General features: G+C 49.8%; 1 protein-coding gene across 1 annotated transcript; it reads right to left on the reverse strand.

Annotated features, from left to right (window-relative positions):
• Positions 1–4336: 4336 nt before the first annotated feature.
• Positions 4337–11681, reverse strand: MIXL1 (Mix paired-like homeobox). The gene is made up of 3 exons (XM_069607241.1): positions 9860–11681; positions 7487–7821; positions 4337–6006 (listed from the first exon to the last, which is right to left on the reverse strand). The coding sequence occupies exons 1-3, from the start codon at positions 9987–9989 to the stop codon at positions 5368–5370; spliced, it is 1104 nt and encodes a 367-aa protein (XP_069463342.1). The 5' UTR covers positions 9990–11681; the 3' UTR covers positions 4337–5367.
• Between the last annotated feature and the right edge of the window lie 1702 nt (positions 11682–13383).

Here is a 13383-nt window from a genome sequence, read left to right on the forward strand (position 1 = left end):
GTAGAGAGACTAGAACGCTAATGGGACTTGACCAGTTTGTTTTTGACATGGTTTACAAAAAAAGGATGGACATGTCCTAAGATTTATGGACTGGGTGTAATGGGGCTGCATGATTTGTAGAGAACACCTTTGTCCAGGACAGTTTGAGGAACAGTACATATTTTGAAGTTAACCCTGTATTTTATTGGGCTCCCTGGAGCGATTTTAAGATGGGTATCATGTGATCAAATTGATCATAGATGCCGGACTATTTATCCTCTGCAGTTTTTGGCCTATTTCCTCCATGGTGCAATAGTTAAACCATAATATCACCAATGATCTGACATACAGACACAAGCACCACTGCCCATAGACCATATTCATTCTCAAGAGCACTGGATCGAGATTTGACCTTCCTAACATCCCCAGAGCCCTCTGCCAGCCCACGATGGACAGTAAGGACCATGTAACCCATTGCAGGCCGACTTTGCTCTCTCCTGCCGACATCCTCATTCCCTCAAGTCACAGGCAAGAACAGTCTGGGATTCCATTTCAGAAATTATTCATTTATTTCAGAATTTTCAAAACTAGGCTAGGAACCGAGGGTATCTTGGTGCTAGGGAACCCACTCCTCCCGCAAGGAGACAGTCACAGTAGTTTAATAGCGTGCAATCAGGTGTGAGGGAATATAGTTAAATAGGAACGTTTTTAGAGCGTTTCTAAAATCAAGGTGACTGGTAGTTGCCTGGAGCAAGAGAGACATCAAGTACCACAGCTCGGAAGCAGCCACTGAGAAGGCTCTCCCGCCAATCGTAACTCTAAAAAAACATGGGACCGTTATCAATAAGGACTTAGCCGAGCATAAGTTCCTAGAGGGAGTATACTTGACAAATTGTTCCCAAAGGTAGTGAGCACCTTCCGCATAGTGCGCCCAATGGACGATACTCAAGGATTTAAACTTCATCCTCGCATCCACAGGGAGCCAATGAAGGCTCCACAGCACCGGAGAGACATGAGAAGATATGGGTAACCCGGGGCCAGCCGAGCTGCAGAATTCTGCGGCACCTGCAGACGCAGAATCAGGAATTTAGGCAGGGAAACCATTGTTTAATTGCAGTAGTCTAGGGTTCCTCCGATGGTCGACGAAACCACAAGACTCTGCAAATTCACTGGAATAAACTGCCTGATTTTCCTCATGCTCTTCAGCTTACCCCGAACTACACCTGGGGTGACTTGCGGGTATGCCGAGAGGGAGGACCTGGTGAATTTCTCAGGATGCATACAACTCTGCCCACCCAGGCCTTGATGTGCATTTCCCAGACACCTCCCAGCATGCACATAGTCCTCTGCCAGTCCCAGATAGGCTGCAAGGGGGTCACCTGACCATTTGCCACTCTGCAAAACATCACCCATCAGAACAACAATCAAAGTGCCACCCATGCCCTTTCCTGCCCCTTCCCCGACCCATCCTCAGACCGCTCTTCCATCAGGTAAGGGATGATGCCCCAATGTGATTTTGGGCCCTGGAGTTGCATAGTAATTCTGATCCTGTGGTATCCTATTGTAATTTCTGCCATACTGTGATTGTACTCCCTGGTGTCCAACAGTAATTATTGCCCCACTGGTATGCTGCACCCCTGGTGCCCCACAATAACTGTTGCCCCAGTGTGATTTGCTCTCAGTGTCCCACAACATGTTCTGCAGTAGTGCGATTGTGTTCCCAGGTGTCCTACAATAATCATTGCACCACTGATTGTAGTAATGATTTTCACCGCCTATTTTCCCTCTGTAATTAGGGCCCTAATGATATGAATTGATATGATGTGGCATTCATAACGCACCTCCACAAAAGTGTCCCAAGGCGCGACGAGGCAAGGGGGGGCAGAGGGAAGACAGATAATGATCTTACTAGGCCAAGTGACAATGAGATCGCACATGTGCAGGGATGGGGGGGGAGGGAAAAGTGCAGGGGAAAGGGGGAGGGAAAAGTACACTACATAAGATAACAGTAAATTGAATGGCAATAAATAAAAAATAAATAGTGGTGGCAAGTGCAAGGGTACGTGCAGATATCAGGTGTCAAGTGCTGGAAGGGAGCTGTAGGGATACAGAGACAGTCCCTGAGTGCAAGGGTTGCCAGGGGACCAGTGCAGATGTGCAACTGGCGGGGAGGGGACCTGGGCCCAAGATCATAAGGTAGCCAGGTAACCAGTGCAGTTTCAGATTCAGCCAGGAGTTCAGCAGGGGAGAAGAGGAGAGGAAGCAGAAGCTAAGATGAAGGTCTTGAGGTGCTTTCACACCAGGGATGGTTCTTCTCAAGTTTCAGGGAGGCAGGGAGGTTGTTCCAGAGGGAGGCCCCAGCAGAAGAAAGATCTACCACCAACTTGTTGCTTGAAGACGCGACTGACCCTGAGGGAGTTGGAGGCGGATGAGCTAAGAGCTTGAGAATGAAGATATTTAGGAAGAGAGAGTTGAAGGTATTAAGGCCTCAGACCCCAGAAGGCCTTGTGGACAATGCAGAGGGTTTTGAACTTAAACCTCGCCGCCACTGGGAGCCAGTGCAGAGATTTCAGTCCTGGAGAGATATGATTCCTGGACTTGAGGCCAAAGACAAATGTGATCTGCTCTCTGGTACCTAATGCAGTTGGTTCCCTAATGCAATTTGCTCCCATTACCCAATGTAATGCATGTAACTGGCTCGTACATATCACATGCAGCCTTGTAGCATGCCGAGTGGTTCGCCATGGATCCCACCAGGCCCCTCTACTTCCTGAAAAGAGTTTAGAGTAGGGATTTTGCTCTTACCCATCGTCTGCTTGGTACCCACTGCTGCATGCTCGCTAGGTTCTGCTCCCAATCCCCCTTCCTGTGCCTCCCCACACTCACCCAGGACCAGTCGCAGCACACTGTCCACTGACAGAGATACCAGCCCACACCACGGAGCTTCAGGACATCTTCTCACAGGTACTTTCCCCTAAATGCACCCACAACAAGACACCGCCCAAGGAGCACCCCCAGGGAGACTTCGTCACAGATTAAATGGATAGACGGTGTACTCTGCCCCCACCATTAACATTCTCAGCTTCCACGCGCCAGCTATAAATGCCAGGAACCTTCCTTGAAGCATTGTTTTGCAATGTCGTTTCACTACTTTTTCCTTCGACATTTCATTGAGGTCCGAGGACACCACGAAGGGAATTCTTGGGAGTCTAGGGAGGAAAGCTCAGGGGCAACGTGTTCGCCTCGAAAGCAAGACGACGCGAGCAACACAGGTTTGAACCCCGGCTCCGCGCTTAGAAACCTCTCGGTATTAAGCATGTTATAAATAACCAATTATAATGATACATTCTGTTGCTACGCTTTTCTGCTGAGGCTTCGACAAATTAAGATTTGTTTTGTTGTTGCTTCCAGCTCTGAAGGTACCTTTTATGGGGGTGGTATTGGGGCACCGTTGACTGGCGGGTAACATTATAAAGGTCTACGATCATTGCCATGGACCGGGTTTTAGCGACTCCCTGCTAACTTTCAAAGAGTCCACTTAGGGGGGATCCCTTGGTTTATGCATAGAAGAAAGTCAACACTTGGCACAAGTTTGTACTTCTTTTCGGCTCCAGGCCCTGAGCACTCGAAACGCCAAAGTCAGACGGAGACTTGCATTCAATGTGTTGGCATTCCATCAGTTCCTTTGTGCCCGAGTCCTAAGATATTACTCCAGGACCCCCCCCCCCCTCCCATTCAATGCATAGCCGCCTAGGGTACAGTAGGAAGTGGGCACATGCCCCTTTCAGTTCCAAGGGTGCAGGAACGGATATAGAGACACCCCACACACAGCAATAATTTAAAAGCCAGTGTGGCTAGTTCACCGCGTCTCATGTGATGAATGCACGAGCCAGCAGCACGCCCGTGTGACCGTGATCGGCACAAGTTGTGCAGTGCCAGATAGCCGTGCAAGCATAGAAACCTGATTGTAGCACATTTCCCCATGTACCAAATACTTGGAGAGTTGCTCGTGTTGCTTGTCTGTATATTCAGGGCACATCTCAAGTCTGGACCATGTTCCTGTTCAAATGTTACTAGTTGTCCATCTGGTCGCCTACTTTTGCTCTCCACTTTTCGGTTCATGGAGTAAAAAAATGGCACGTGATACTGGGAGGTCTCTAGGTTTCCGTGGAATTTTCCACAACTAGAAAATGCCCTGAGTTCACCGCTGTTCATGCACAAGCGTAAGGCGGTGCTCTGCAATGAAGGCCAAGTGGTACTGCTTAGCCACACCATAAAACATGTTTTTAAAGGCATAGTCTTTCCTAAACTGAGGGGGCGCTCTTTTGTTATTCAATTCGTTTGAAACCAAGAAGTTGCTTTTGTAACTTTTATTCAATAAAAGAAAGTATAGTACATAAAAAGAATTCAAATAATGTACACACTCAAGTGTCATTACACGTGGTGTAAGCATCTTCCAAGAGCACGATTGCCTCCCTCTTGTGGGCCAAGATGTCTACACTAAAACAAAAATCAGCCGACAAATGGGAAAAAAGATGATCTTTAACATTTAACATATTTGTAAATTTTTTTTAAAAAAAATCTAAAAAAAACAAAAAACACCCCATGTTTCTTCTAAATTACCGCTATCCCATTTTAAGGGCTTAGAACATAAGCACCTCAGCCTCGTAAAGTGTTTGTAGCACCAGGCGATGGCAGATTAAGAAAAAAAAATCTCAAAAAACATTCATATTGCACAAAGGGGGAAAAAAGACTCCCGGAACATACAGCACGTGGTTTGAAAACGTACTGTGTATTGTGTACGGTTCGTCACAATCCTTAACTTGGGGACGACGTTTGAGAAAAACAGGCTGCCCACGGCAAATGACAAAGCAATCGAGTATGTGTGGGTCTTGCGCTCAGAAGACACCATTCCATCCGCCTTAAGGACAGGAATATGTACATACGCTGGGTGTGCGGCCTGAGGACATGCGGTAACTCATTGTGCACACAATAGCTTGCAAGAAGTGACAGCCTCGTTAGCTGTGTGTGTGTGTATGTGTGGTGGCCATCGTGCCACATAGCTACAATCTCTCCACACCACAAGCATCTACTTCGGTTAAAAAAACAAATTAGAAAAAAACAAAGAGGAACGTGCCTAAGTAATCAATTTGATTGGCTGCTGGAGACTGAGCAGCCAAATGAGCGTCATACTTCGAATGGACTTGTCTAATGGAGAGAATTCTATGGTCATTGAGCAGATGGAAGATAATTTACTTTCAAAGCAGGCGCTACCCTTTTTTCATGCACCCATATTGAGAGATGCTCGTGCCAAGCTAAAAGATTGATTTCAAGTTCATGTGAATTCAACAGAGACTCTATCTGGTCCCAAGGCTGGAGATGGTTATCCTACCATTCGGAGCCGGACTCTGAAAAGCGCTCACTGGTGCCACTATCGGACCCTGGCGAGTACTGCCCGTAGTGGCCCGGCTGCTGGAAATCAGACATGCCCACATAGAGGGCTGTGCTGCTGCCCTCGGCTTCGGCGGCGAGGGGCAGCGGGGGGATCTTGACATTCATCTCCGGCCCCATGGTTTTGTTGGGTGGGAAGTTGTCGTACTCCACAATCAGGCAATTTTGCGAAGATGTGTCCTGTTGCGGTTTGCGTGTGTCGACAACATTGTTCTGAAAATCAAAGATGTAGGCCACACCTTTATAATGGTGCTGGGCATCGTGCCTGCCATTGGAGGGCAGATGAAGCATCTCTTGCGGGTATTGCTGCTCGGGGCGCCCATGCTGCAAGGGGTGCATGGGATGGGAACCGATGCAGGAGCTGCTGGTGGGAGACGCTGCACCAGGAGAGTGATGGGCAAGATCAGGCTGCTGCGTCATGTGGGCACCCACCGCCATATGCTGCGGGGGCATTGGCCAGTACGTGTACTTGGATTGGCCACCGCTGTTGCCCAGCCCATGCTCCATCGTGCCCGGGCTTCTGGGTGGATTTGATTTATAACGGCGGGACTTGGCACGCCTATTCTGGAACCAGACCTTAAGAAAAAAAAGAAGAAAAAATAGAGTGAGCAGAGTAAAATACCAAAACACATGGATTTACCCACATTGGGGCTGCCGAATATATGCACAGTAAGTAAGGCCCATTGGCTCAGGGCTGAATCTCATATCAGCAAGGAGCCATCTTGTCATATAGAGGCCACGTGGTTCATTGGCTCAGGGCTGAATCTCATATCAGCAAGGCGCCATCTTGTCATATAGAGGCCACGTGGTTCATTGGCTCAGGGCTGAATCTCATATCAGCAAGGCGCCATCTTGTCATATAGAGGCCACGTGGTTCATTGGCTCAGGGCTGAATCTCATATCAGCAAGGAGCCATCTTGTCATATGGCGGCCACGTGGTTCATTATCAGAGGCGGAAACCTAAACTAACACCAAACTCATTGCATAAAATAGACCTGGGTTGGACACAAGCAAAGGTGTCAGAAAAAGAAGCAAGACATGTGCAAATAAAAGCTAACGGAGGAATGCTGAAGGGGGAACGTTGCAGAACGGCCCAGAGGCGGGTGGACTCGGGCTCCTAAAGGGTCCACGTGTCTTAACACACATGACCTTTACATACTCTTCAGCGGGATGAGATCAATGCACTCATTTGGAGAAACCCATATTAACAACCCAGTTATATCTTTGGACCCATGCAGTGGAATTTTTTACTAATTACATATTATCTTTTTCTGGCAGTCTCTGTTCAATATGTGTGCGATAACGCGTTAAGTAGGCGTCTAATCTACTATGGGCCTCGCTCACAATAGAATTACAGACTTATTTGTATCCTGCCAACATCTTGGTTTGAAGGTCTACTGGGGCCTTTTTTCCCCACTTGCTTAGACCCGCTACACTTTTCCATGGTATGGCCGCTGAGGTTTTTCCCCAGCACAGATCTTCAGCTCCAAATGCAGTTAAGAAAAATGCAATCCCGAAAGGTTCAGAGAACTCTAAAAACGACCCCACTAAAGTCTGTCCTCCCAAAAAATGTACTATTTGGATAACTTGACCAGAAAACCTGGCTACCCCGTATACACTCCCCTTACGTGCATATGCCCGTACCTACCAGGATCTACTTCCCAGGCTCCTCTTTAAAACCTAACCATGCTTTACTGCAACGTACAATTGGTATCCCTCCTCTGTACACCATCTATTTATCATTGTTGCTTTTTTATTTTTACAATCGGATTGTCAAATAAGAATGGTCACCATTATGTACAAGTTGTTTTGAGGTTCATTTCCCAGCTACTCCTGGTGTTTGCAAGCCACGTTGTGTGTGTGTGTGTGAATATATATATATATTTAAAAAATCTGTGCAATGAGATCTGGGCGAAACCGCTTCCCTTACTAGTGAGGGCCCAAACAGCAGCCCCGAGTATTCGAGAGCCACTCAGGCGGACGGCTGCAGACCAAGCCCCGAGGTGACATGTGTGAACAGTACCATGCGCCCAGCCGGCCTATCCACGGGTCTCACCTGGATCCTGGACTCCGGCAGCAAGGTGAGGGCGGCCAGCTCCTCCCGCAGGTGGATGTCCGGGTAGCCGTTGCTGCTGAAGACGAGCTCCAGCGCCTGGAGCTGGGCCGGGGAGAAGCTCGTCCTCTTCCTGCGGTAGGAAACCGACGCGAGCGGGCCCTGCTGCTGCTGCTGCTGCTGGGGCTGCTGCTGCTGGGGCGGCGGCGGGGTCTGTGCTCGCTGGCGGCGGGGCGCCTGCTGGGCCGGCGGACGCTGTAGCTGCTGCGGGCTGCCTCCAGGGGGCGCATAGTCCTGGAGGGCGCTGCTGGCGCCGCTGGACTCTTCACAACCTCCTACTGCAAAAGAAGAGACGCAATATTAATAGTATTCGGACTCGTTCTGCAAAGGCCTCGGAGTCAGATAAACGCTAGAAGTAGAAAGAAATAATGCATGCTAATAATGACCCTGACATAGAAACAGGCGAAATGCATACACTTACTTTCACACACTGGAAAACTTAATAGAACACATGTATTGGCTTGCACAATAATTCTAAAGTTTAAGAGATGGGTGCGTATGTAACATACGGGTCGTGGGTTCAAATCATAACCGCCCTGACTCCGCATTTTACCCTTCCGAGAGCAATATAATATGTATCTTTCATTTCGTGGTAACGGCTCCTGTGATTAAAGCTCCCACGCAGTTCCGTTTTCGATGAGCACTACTTAAAAAGTCGATGTTACTTTGAAAGTTGTTTCAAAAGCACCGACACCTGTGTCACGAGTGGGCCAGCTACGAAACTGCATTTTGGGGCGAAATCCTTTATTGCGACGTTGTTGGCAAAGAAAGGAGTTAACATGGCCTAGGAGATGCACTTTTTACTGGCTATCGTGAGTTTCTGCTCACAGTTTCCTCGCTTGCCATGATATCCTTGCGGTGTATTTTTTCCAAATAAAGATAGTGTTTATATAGCGCTTAACCTCAGTCTTGCACATCAAACATCGGATACTACTATTGACCAGCAGATGCAGCATGCTGTTAACACACTGAGCAATCTAACTAGCCAATACTTCCAAACGCCAACCACCGGAAGCGCGACAGTCTGCAGGATTTGGGGAATAGTTTATCCTAATACATTTCTTGTCAGGCCCCCTGTGGCAGATTTCTGTAATAAAGAGTCATTTCTCACAGTATATCTTCCCAAGGAGAAAGTCCTCGGGTGGTGGCAGATACTCGTGAAATCGTGCGCAGGTGTCTGAAATGTAGCGCTTTGAAACATTGCGTATAGGCGCTATATAAATAAACGATCATATCATATAAAATATTGCAGGCGAACATTAACTTGGAAGCACCGGTTTTATCTGAAACTTCGTCTAACGGATGTGAACCTACTTTTCCCCCGCCCACATAAACATATACTTACCGACGCTCCCTCCCCCGCCCACTGCGGTATTTTGCCTAAAGGAAGTGACACCAGTCTAGGCGTTATATCCTGGCTAATGCAGGGGCGTCACACAAGTCACAGGTACTTTGCTAAACCGCCCACCTGCACCCCCCACAACACCCTCCGTGCGAATTAAAAACCGTCGATAGTTTAAGAGGCGACCAGAAGCGTCGCATACATCGCAGGGTCCCTGTCAGCGAGACCGTGGGCGGTCTGTTATGGGGGGCAGCAGCTGTGTGCACCCAATATCCCACCAGCCCAGTTATGATTTCACCTGGCAATATTTATAATCTGAATGTCAAGCTTCGCTGGGATTTGCAATCCCGATAGCGTTCTTCATATAGGCACATCAGAGCTCAGTTACAAGGTTAATTAACAGCAACGCGCTTCGTTCTCTGACTCTGATTGGAGAGAAATGCTACGATAAAAGTTCCCATCATGCGGCAGAGGCCTGGCATGGTGAGGGGGAGGCCCCCCAACTAGTGGCCTGGCATGGCGAGGGTGAGGCAACCAGATAATTAGCTGGCATAGTGAGGGGGAGGCCCCCAAATAGTGCCCTGGCATGGCGAGAGTCCCACGGCTGGGGGACTGGCATGGCGAGGGGGAGGTTACCCAGGGAGAGCCCTGGCCCGCGGCTGGTGACCTGCCATGGAGAAGGGGGCACTGCTGGGGTTGAGGGCGGGGGACCGAAGGGATGCTCAGTTATGCAAGGGTTGGAGACAGTGGTGAGGTGAACATTTCGAGAGGTAACGGGCTCTGGAATGAAGGGTGGAGGAAGGCCGGGATGAAAGATACTGGGAGATGAGGGATTGTGGAGGCGAGGGGCCGGGGAGTTGAGGAGCACTGTGAGGACACCGGAGGGATGGATGAGGGGCTCTGGGGGAAGGGGGGTGGGCATGGGTAGGCTGACATGCAGTAGAGGGAAAGGAAGCATTATTGACGGCTCTTACCTGCCGAAAAGGCGTTCTGGAGGTTCCCGTGGGGCCCGCTGGGGGCGCTGCTGCTCCCGCGGTGTGAGTAGAAGTCACCGCGGCCTTGAATACATCCCAGGCCCCCCATGTCTGCGGGCATCCTGCTCATCCCAGGCCCCAGGGTCCAGGCACGGACGGACTCGTTTCCTTCCTGTCCCCGCTGCTGTTCTACACTGTCCAAGTTCCACTCCCTGGAGGTGCAGCTTTGTTTTGAGGCCGCCTGCCCTCCTGGGACCCTTTATGGCGGTAGGCGGGGCGGATAGACCGCCAGGTGATCAAAGGCGGCAGGTGCGAAGCCCACCCTGCGGGGCGCAGACTGCAAGGGGCCGGGGAGGTGACGGCCAAACCCGCCCAGACACCATTATCAGGACTTCCTCTGGAGGGATGCTGGGGGTGCGAGAGCACCCAGGGGCCGCAGACAAATACACATCCCCCTCCAATAACATTGTCTTTGTGTGAGGCGCGGATGGGGTGGCTGGGCCCGTGTCAATACACATCCCTGAAGGTGCACGCTCAAACAAGGCCTGCTCCCCCACCCACCAACCAAAACACCAATGGCCACTTCAAACTATCAAACAAAGACACGACCTGTCCGCCAGACACATGATTCAAGGGGCCATCCACTGGCAAACACTTCCCACCCGGGATTACAGAGGTCTAATATAGGCGAGGGGCAGCTTTAATCAATGCCCACTTATTTTAGATAAGGAAACTGAGACATACGGCCCGTTTTTATAAGGTGACTGCGCCGAATAGAAACTCTTAATTTATAACAGGGGGGAAATCATAATGTATCAAGCGACTAGCTGTTCATAAAAAATAATTCCCAATCTCAGTTGGCGTGGCTGGGGCTCCTCCAGAGCCCTTGAGTTTGCGTCCAACCTTATGTCAGGGGGAGAAATGTTACCACTGGGCCGAATCTTCACGCGTCACAGAGTTTATAGTTTCTTTAAAAGACCTGGGAACAGATCCACGAAGTCCTCGTTCGCTCCAGAAAAAAACCCAGAAAGAAGTCGATGCAGGGGAGGAACTATTTTGAAAATGGACCTACAGCATTTATGGACTGGAAGCACGGGTTACTCTATGGAGTGGAAGCACGGGTTACTCTAATCGGCAAGTTGGCACGCACATCAAACGGCACGAAACACAGAGCACGGTGACCTGCGCACGAGATTACAAAATAATCTATCAATCATTTATACAGCAAGGCTGCTTCTGCTGAAAATTCTCTCCTTCCTGTCCTCCCAGCCTGGTCCAAGGTGTAAATATTCCAAACTAGTAGAGCGCACAAAGTTAAATTAACAGAACGCAACAAAGTCCTCTGTTATGGATGCACCTGACACCCGGATCTGACAGGTATTCGATCTGGAGACAGATTAACATTTCCACAAATTTACACATGGAGCAAATGCTTAGATATTACAGAATGGAGCAACTAGGTTTTTATCACAATATCATGTAAGGAACCACATTTTCTCAATGGTAAAAAAAAATCAGACTCTTTTGTGCACTATGTTATGGTGGAGGTGTGTGCGAGGTGTCTGTAGTCTTGGCAGTGGAGACTGCTACTTTGTTCCTGGGAGTCTATCTACTGTGTCTACACCTGCAGCGTGAGGAGCTCTAACGCAGGGCGTTCGCGGAGGTGTCTGCTGTCTTGGCAGTCTACGGCAAGGCTACGGCTAGACGAGGACTGTGAGGGACGCTGTCCATATCAATATTGCAGATTTAGCTTGGAGCCCTGGACTGCAGTGGTAGCAGCTTGAATTGTACCACTGGCGAGCCAGACTACCTCTCCCTAATTCTCAGAGACATTTAATCTCTCTGTTAGCGCAAAATCTCTTTGGGCTATGTTGCCAGAACTGAGTGAGCTCGCTACTTAAGCCAACATCTTTGTATCTCGGAGTGCGTTGCAGGAGTGTGGATCTTCCCGCTCTCATGCAGAGATCCTTCGAATGCCTTGTCTGCAGGCTTTCTCTCTCCCGGGCACACTCTTTTACTATTGCTACTATCGGCCACCTGGTCAGACTACCTCTTTCCGCTCCGAGTGGGCTGACCTCTCCTCCTCCCTCCTGGACTCGACCACTCAACTCCTCCTCCTGGAAGATCTCAATATCCACCTGGATGCTTCCTGTCCCTCCTCTGGACTTTTTCGCGACCTCTGTGACTCTCTCTCTCTTTCTATTCTTCCCTCTGGCCCGACTCACTCTGCATGGCACACTCTTGATGTTCTCATCTCCCCTGACCTCCCCCTCTCTAACCCTCTCATCACTCCTCTCTCCTGGAGCAATTTCTTTCCCCTTTCCTCCCACCTCACCCTTTCTACCCCGCAGGCCAAGCCAGCTCCAGCACTGCCACCTACCTTCTCGGTCATCTGGCCCATGAAGCGTGTCGGTTGAGGCTTTCGCTGCCGCTTTCGCTGCCACTTTCTCTCCCCCTATGCCACCTCTAGCTGACTCTCATCCTGACACAGTCCCTTCCATGCTCCACTCTGCTATCTCTGATACTCTTCATGTTCTTGCCCCTGTCATGAGGATCCGTTTGAAACCCAAAGCCAAATGCAACTCTTGGTACAACTCTGACCTCGTCACCATTAAACACAAGTGTAGGGTGGCTGAGAGGAAATGGCAGGCTTCTTGTGCATCCTCTGACAAACTGGCATGTCGCCTGCTCCAAAGGCAATACCGGCTCTCTGTCCGCACTAAGAAGAGAGCCCACAGCCAAGCCCGTGTATCTGCAGCATCTAACAACTCGTCCGAACTCTATAAAATCTGCAAGGAGCTGGTCAATCCTTCCGCAGTCTCTACTTCCCCTGCCCCCTCCCAGGCCCCCTGCACAGCCCTGGCTTCTAACTTAATCTCTAAAACCCAGGACATCCTGTCCACCCTCTTGCCCTCTCTACCTCGTCCCACTTCTCCCTCTGCTACCTCAGGCCCCCCTGCATCCGCCTCTCCTCCCTCTTTCTCTTCCTTTCCTCTGGTCTCCCCTGATGAGATCTCTAGACAAGTCTGATCCATGAAAAAGTCTCGTCAAAACAGGTTCTTCTCTGTTTGTACAAAACCAACAAGGTCCATATTGACACCCTCGCTCCTGCTCTGGCCAACCTCTTCACCACTGTAACCTTCCCCTTCCTCCTAAAGCACTCTCTTGTGCACCCTCTTCTCAAGAAACCTACAGCTGACACCTCCTGCCCAACTAACTATCGCCCGATCTCTATCACTCCTTTCATGGGCAAACTCTTGGAAAAGCTGGCCATCTCCTAGCTTAACCTCCACACTGATTCTGTTGGTTGTCTCCATGACCACCAGTCTGGCTTCAGAGCAGCCTTGAAGACCTGCTCTCCAACCTGGATTCTAATCTCCCCTCTGTCCTCATCCTACTCGATCTCTCTTCTGCCTTTGACATGGTCAACCATGCCATCCTGCTCAACCGCCGCCGTGATAACCTGGGTATCGCTGATCAGGCCCTGGTCTGGCTGACCTCTTTCCTCTCCAACTTACCCTCCC

This window comes from Ambystoma mexicanum, chromosome 4q (genome assembly GCF_040938575.1).
Source record: "Ambystoma mexicanum isolate Mex_15411 chromosome 4q, UKY_AmexF1_1, whole genome shotgun sequence".
NCBI classification, from domain to species: Eukaryota; Metazoa; Chordata; class Amphibia; order Caudata; family Ambystomatidae; genus Ambystoma; species Ambystoma mexicanum.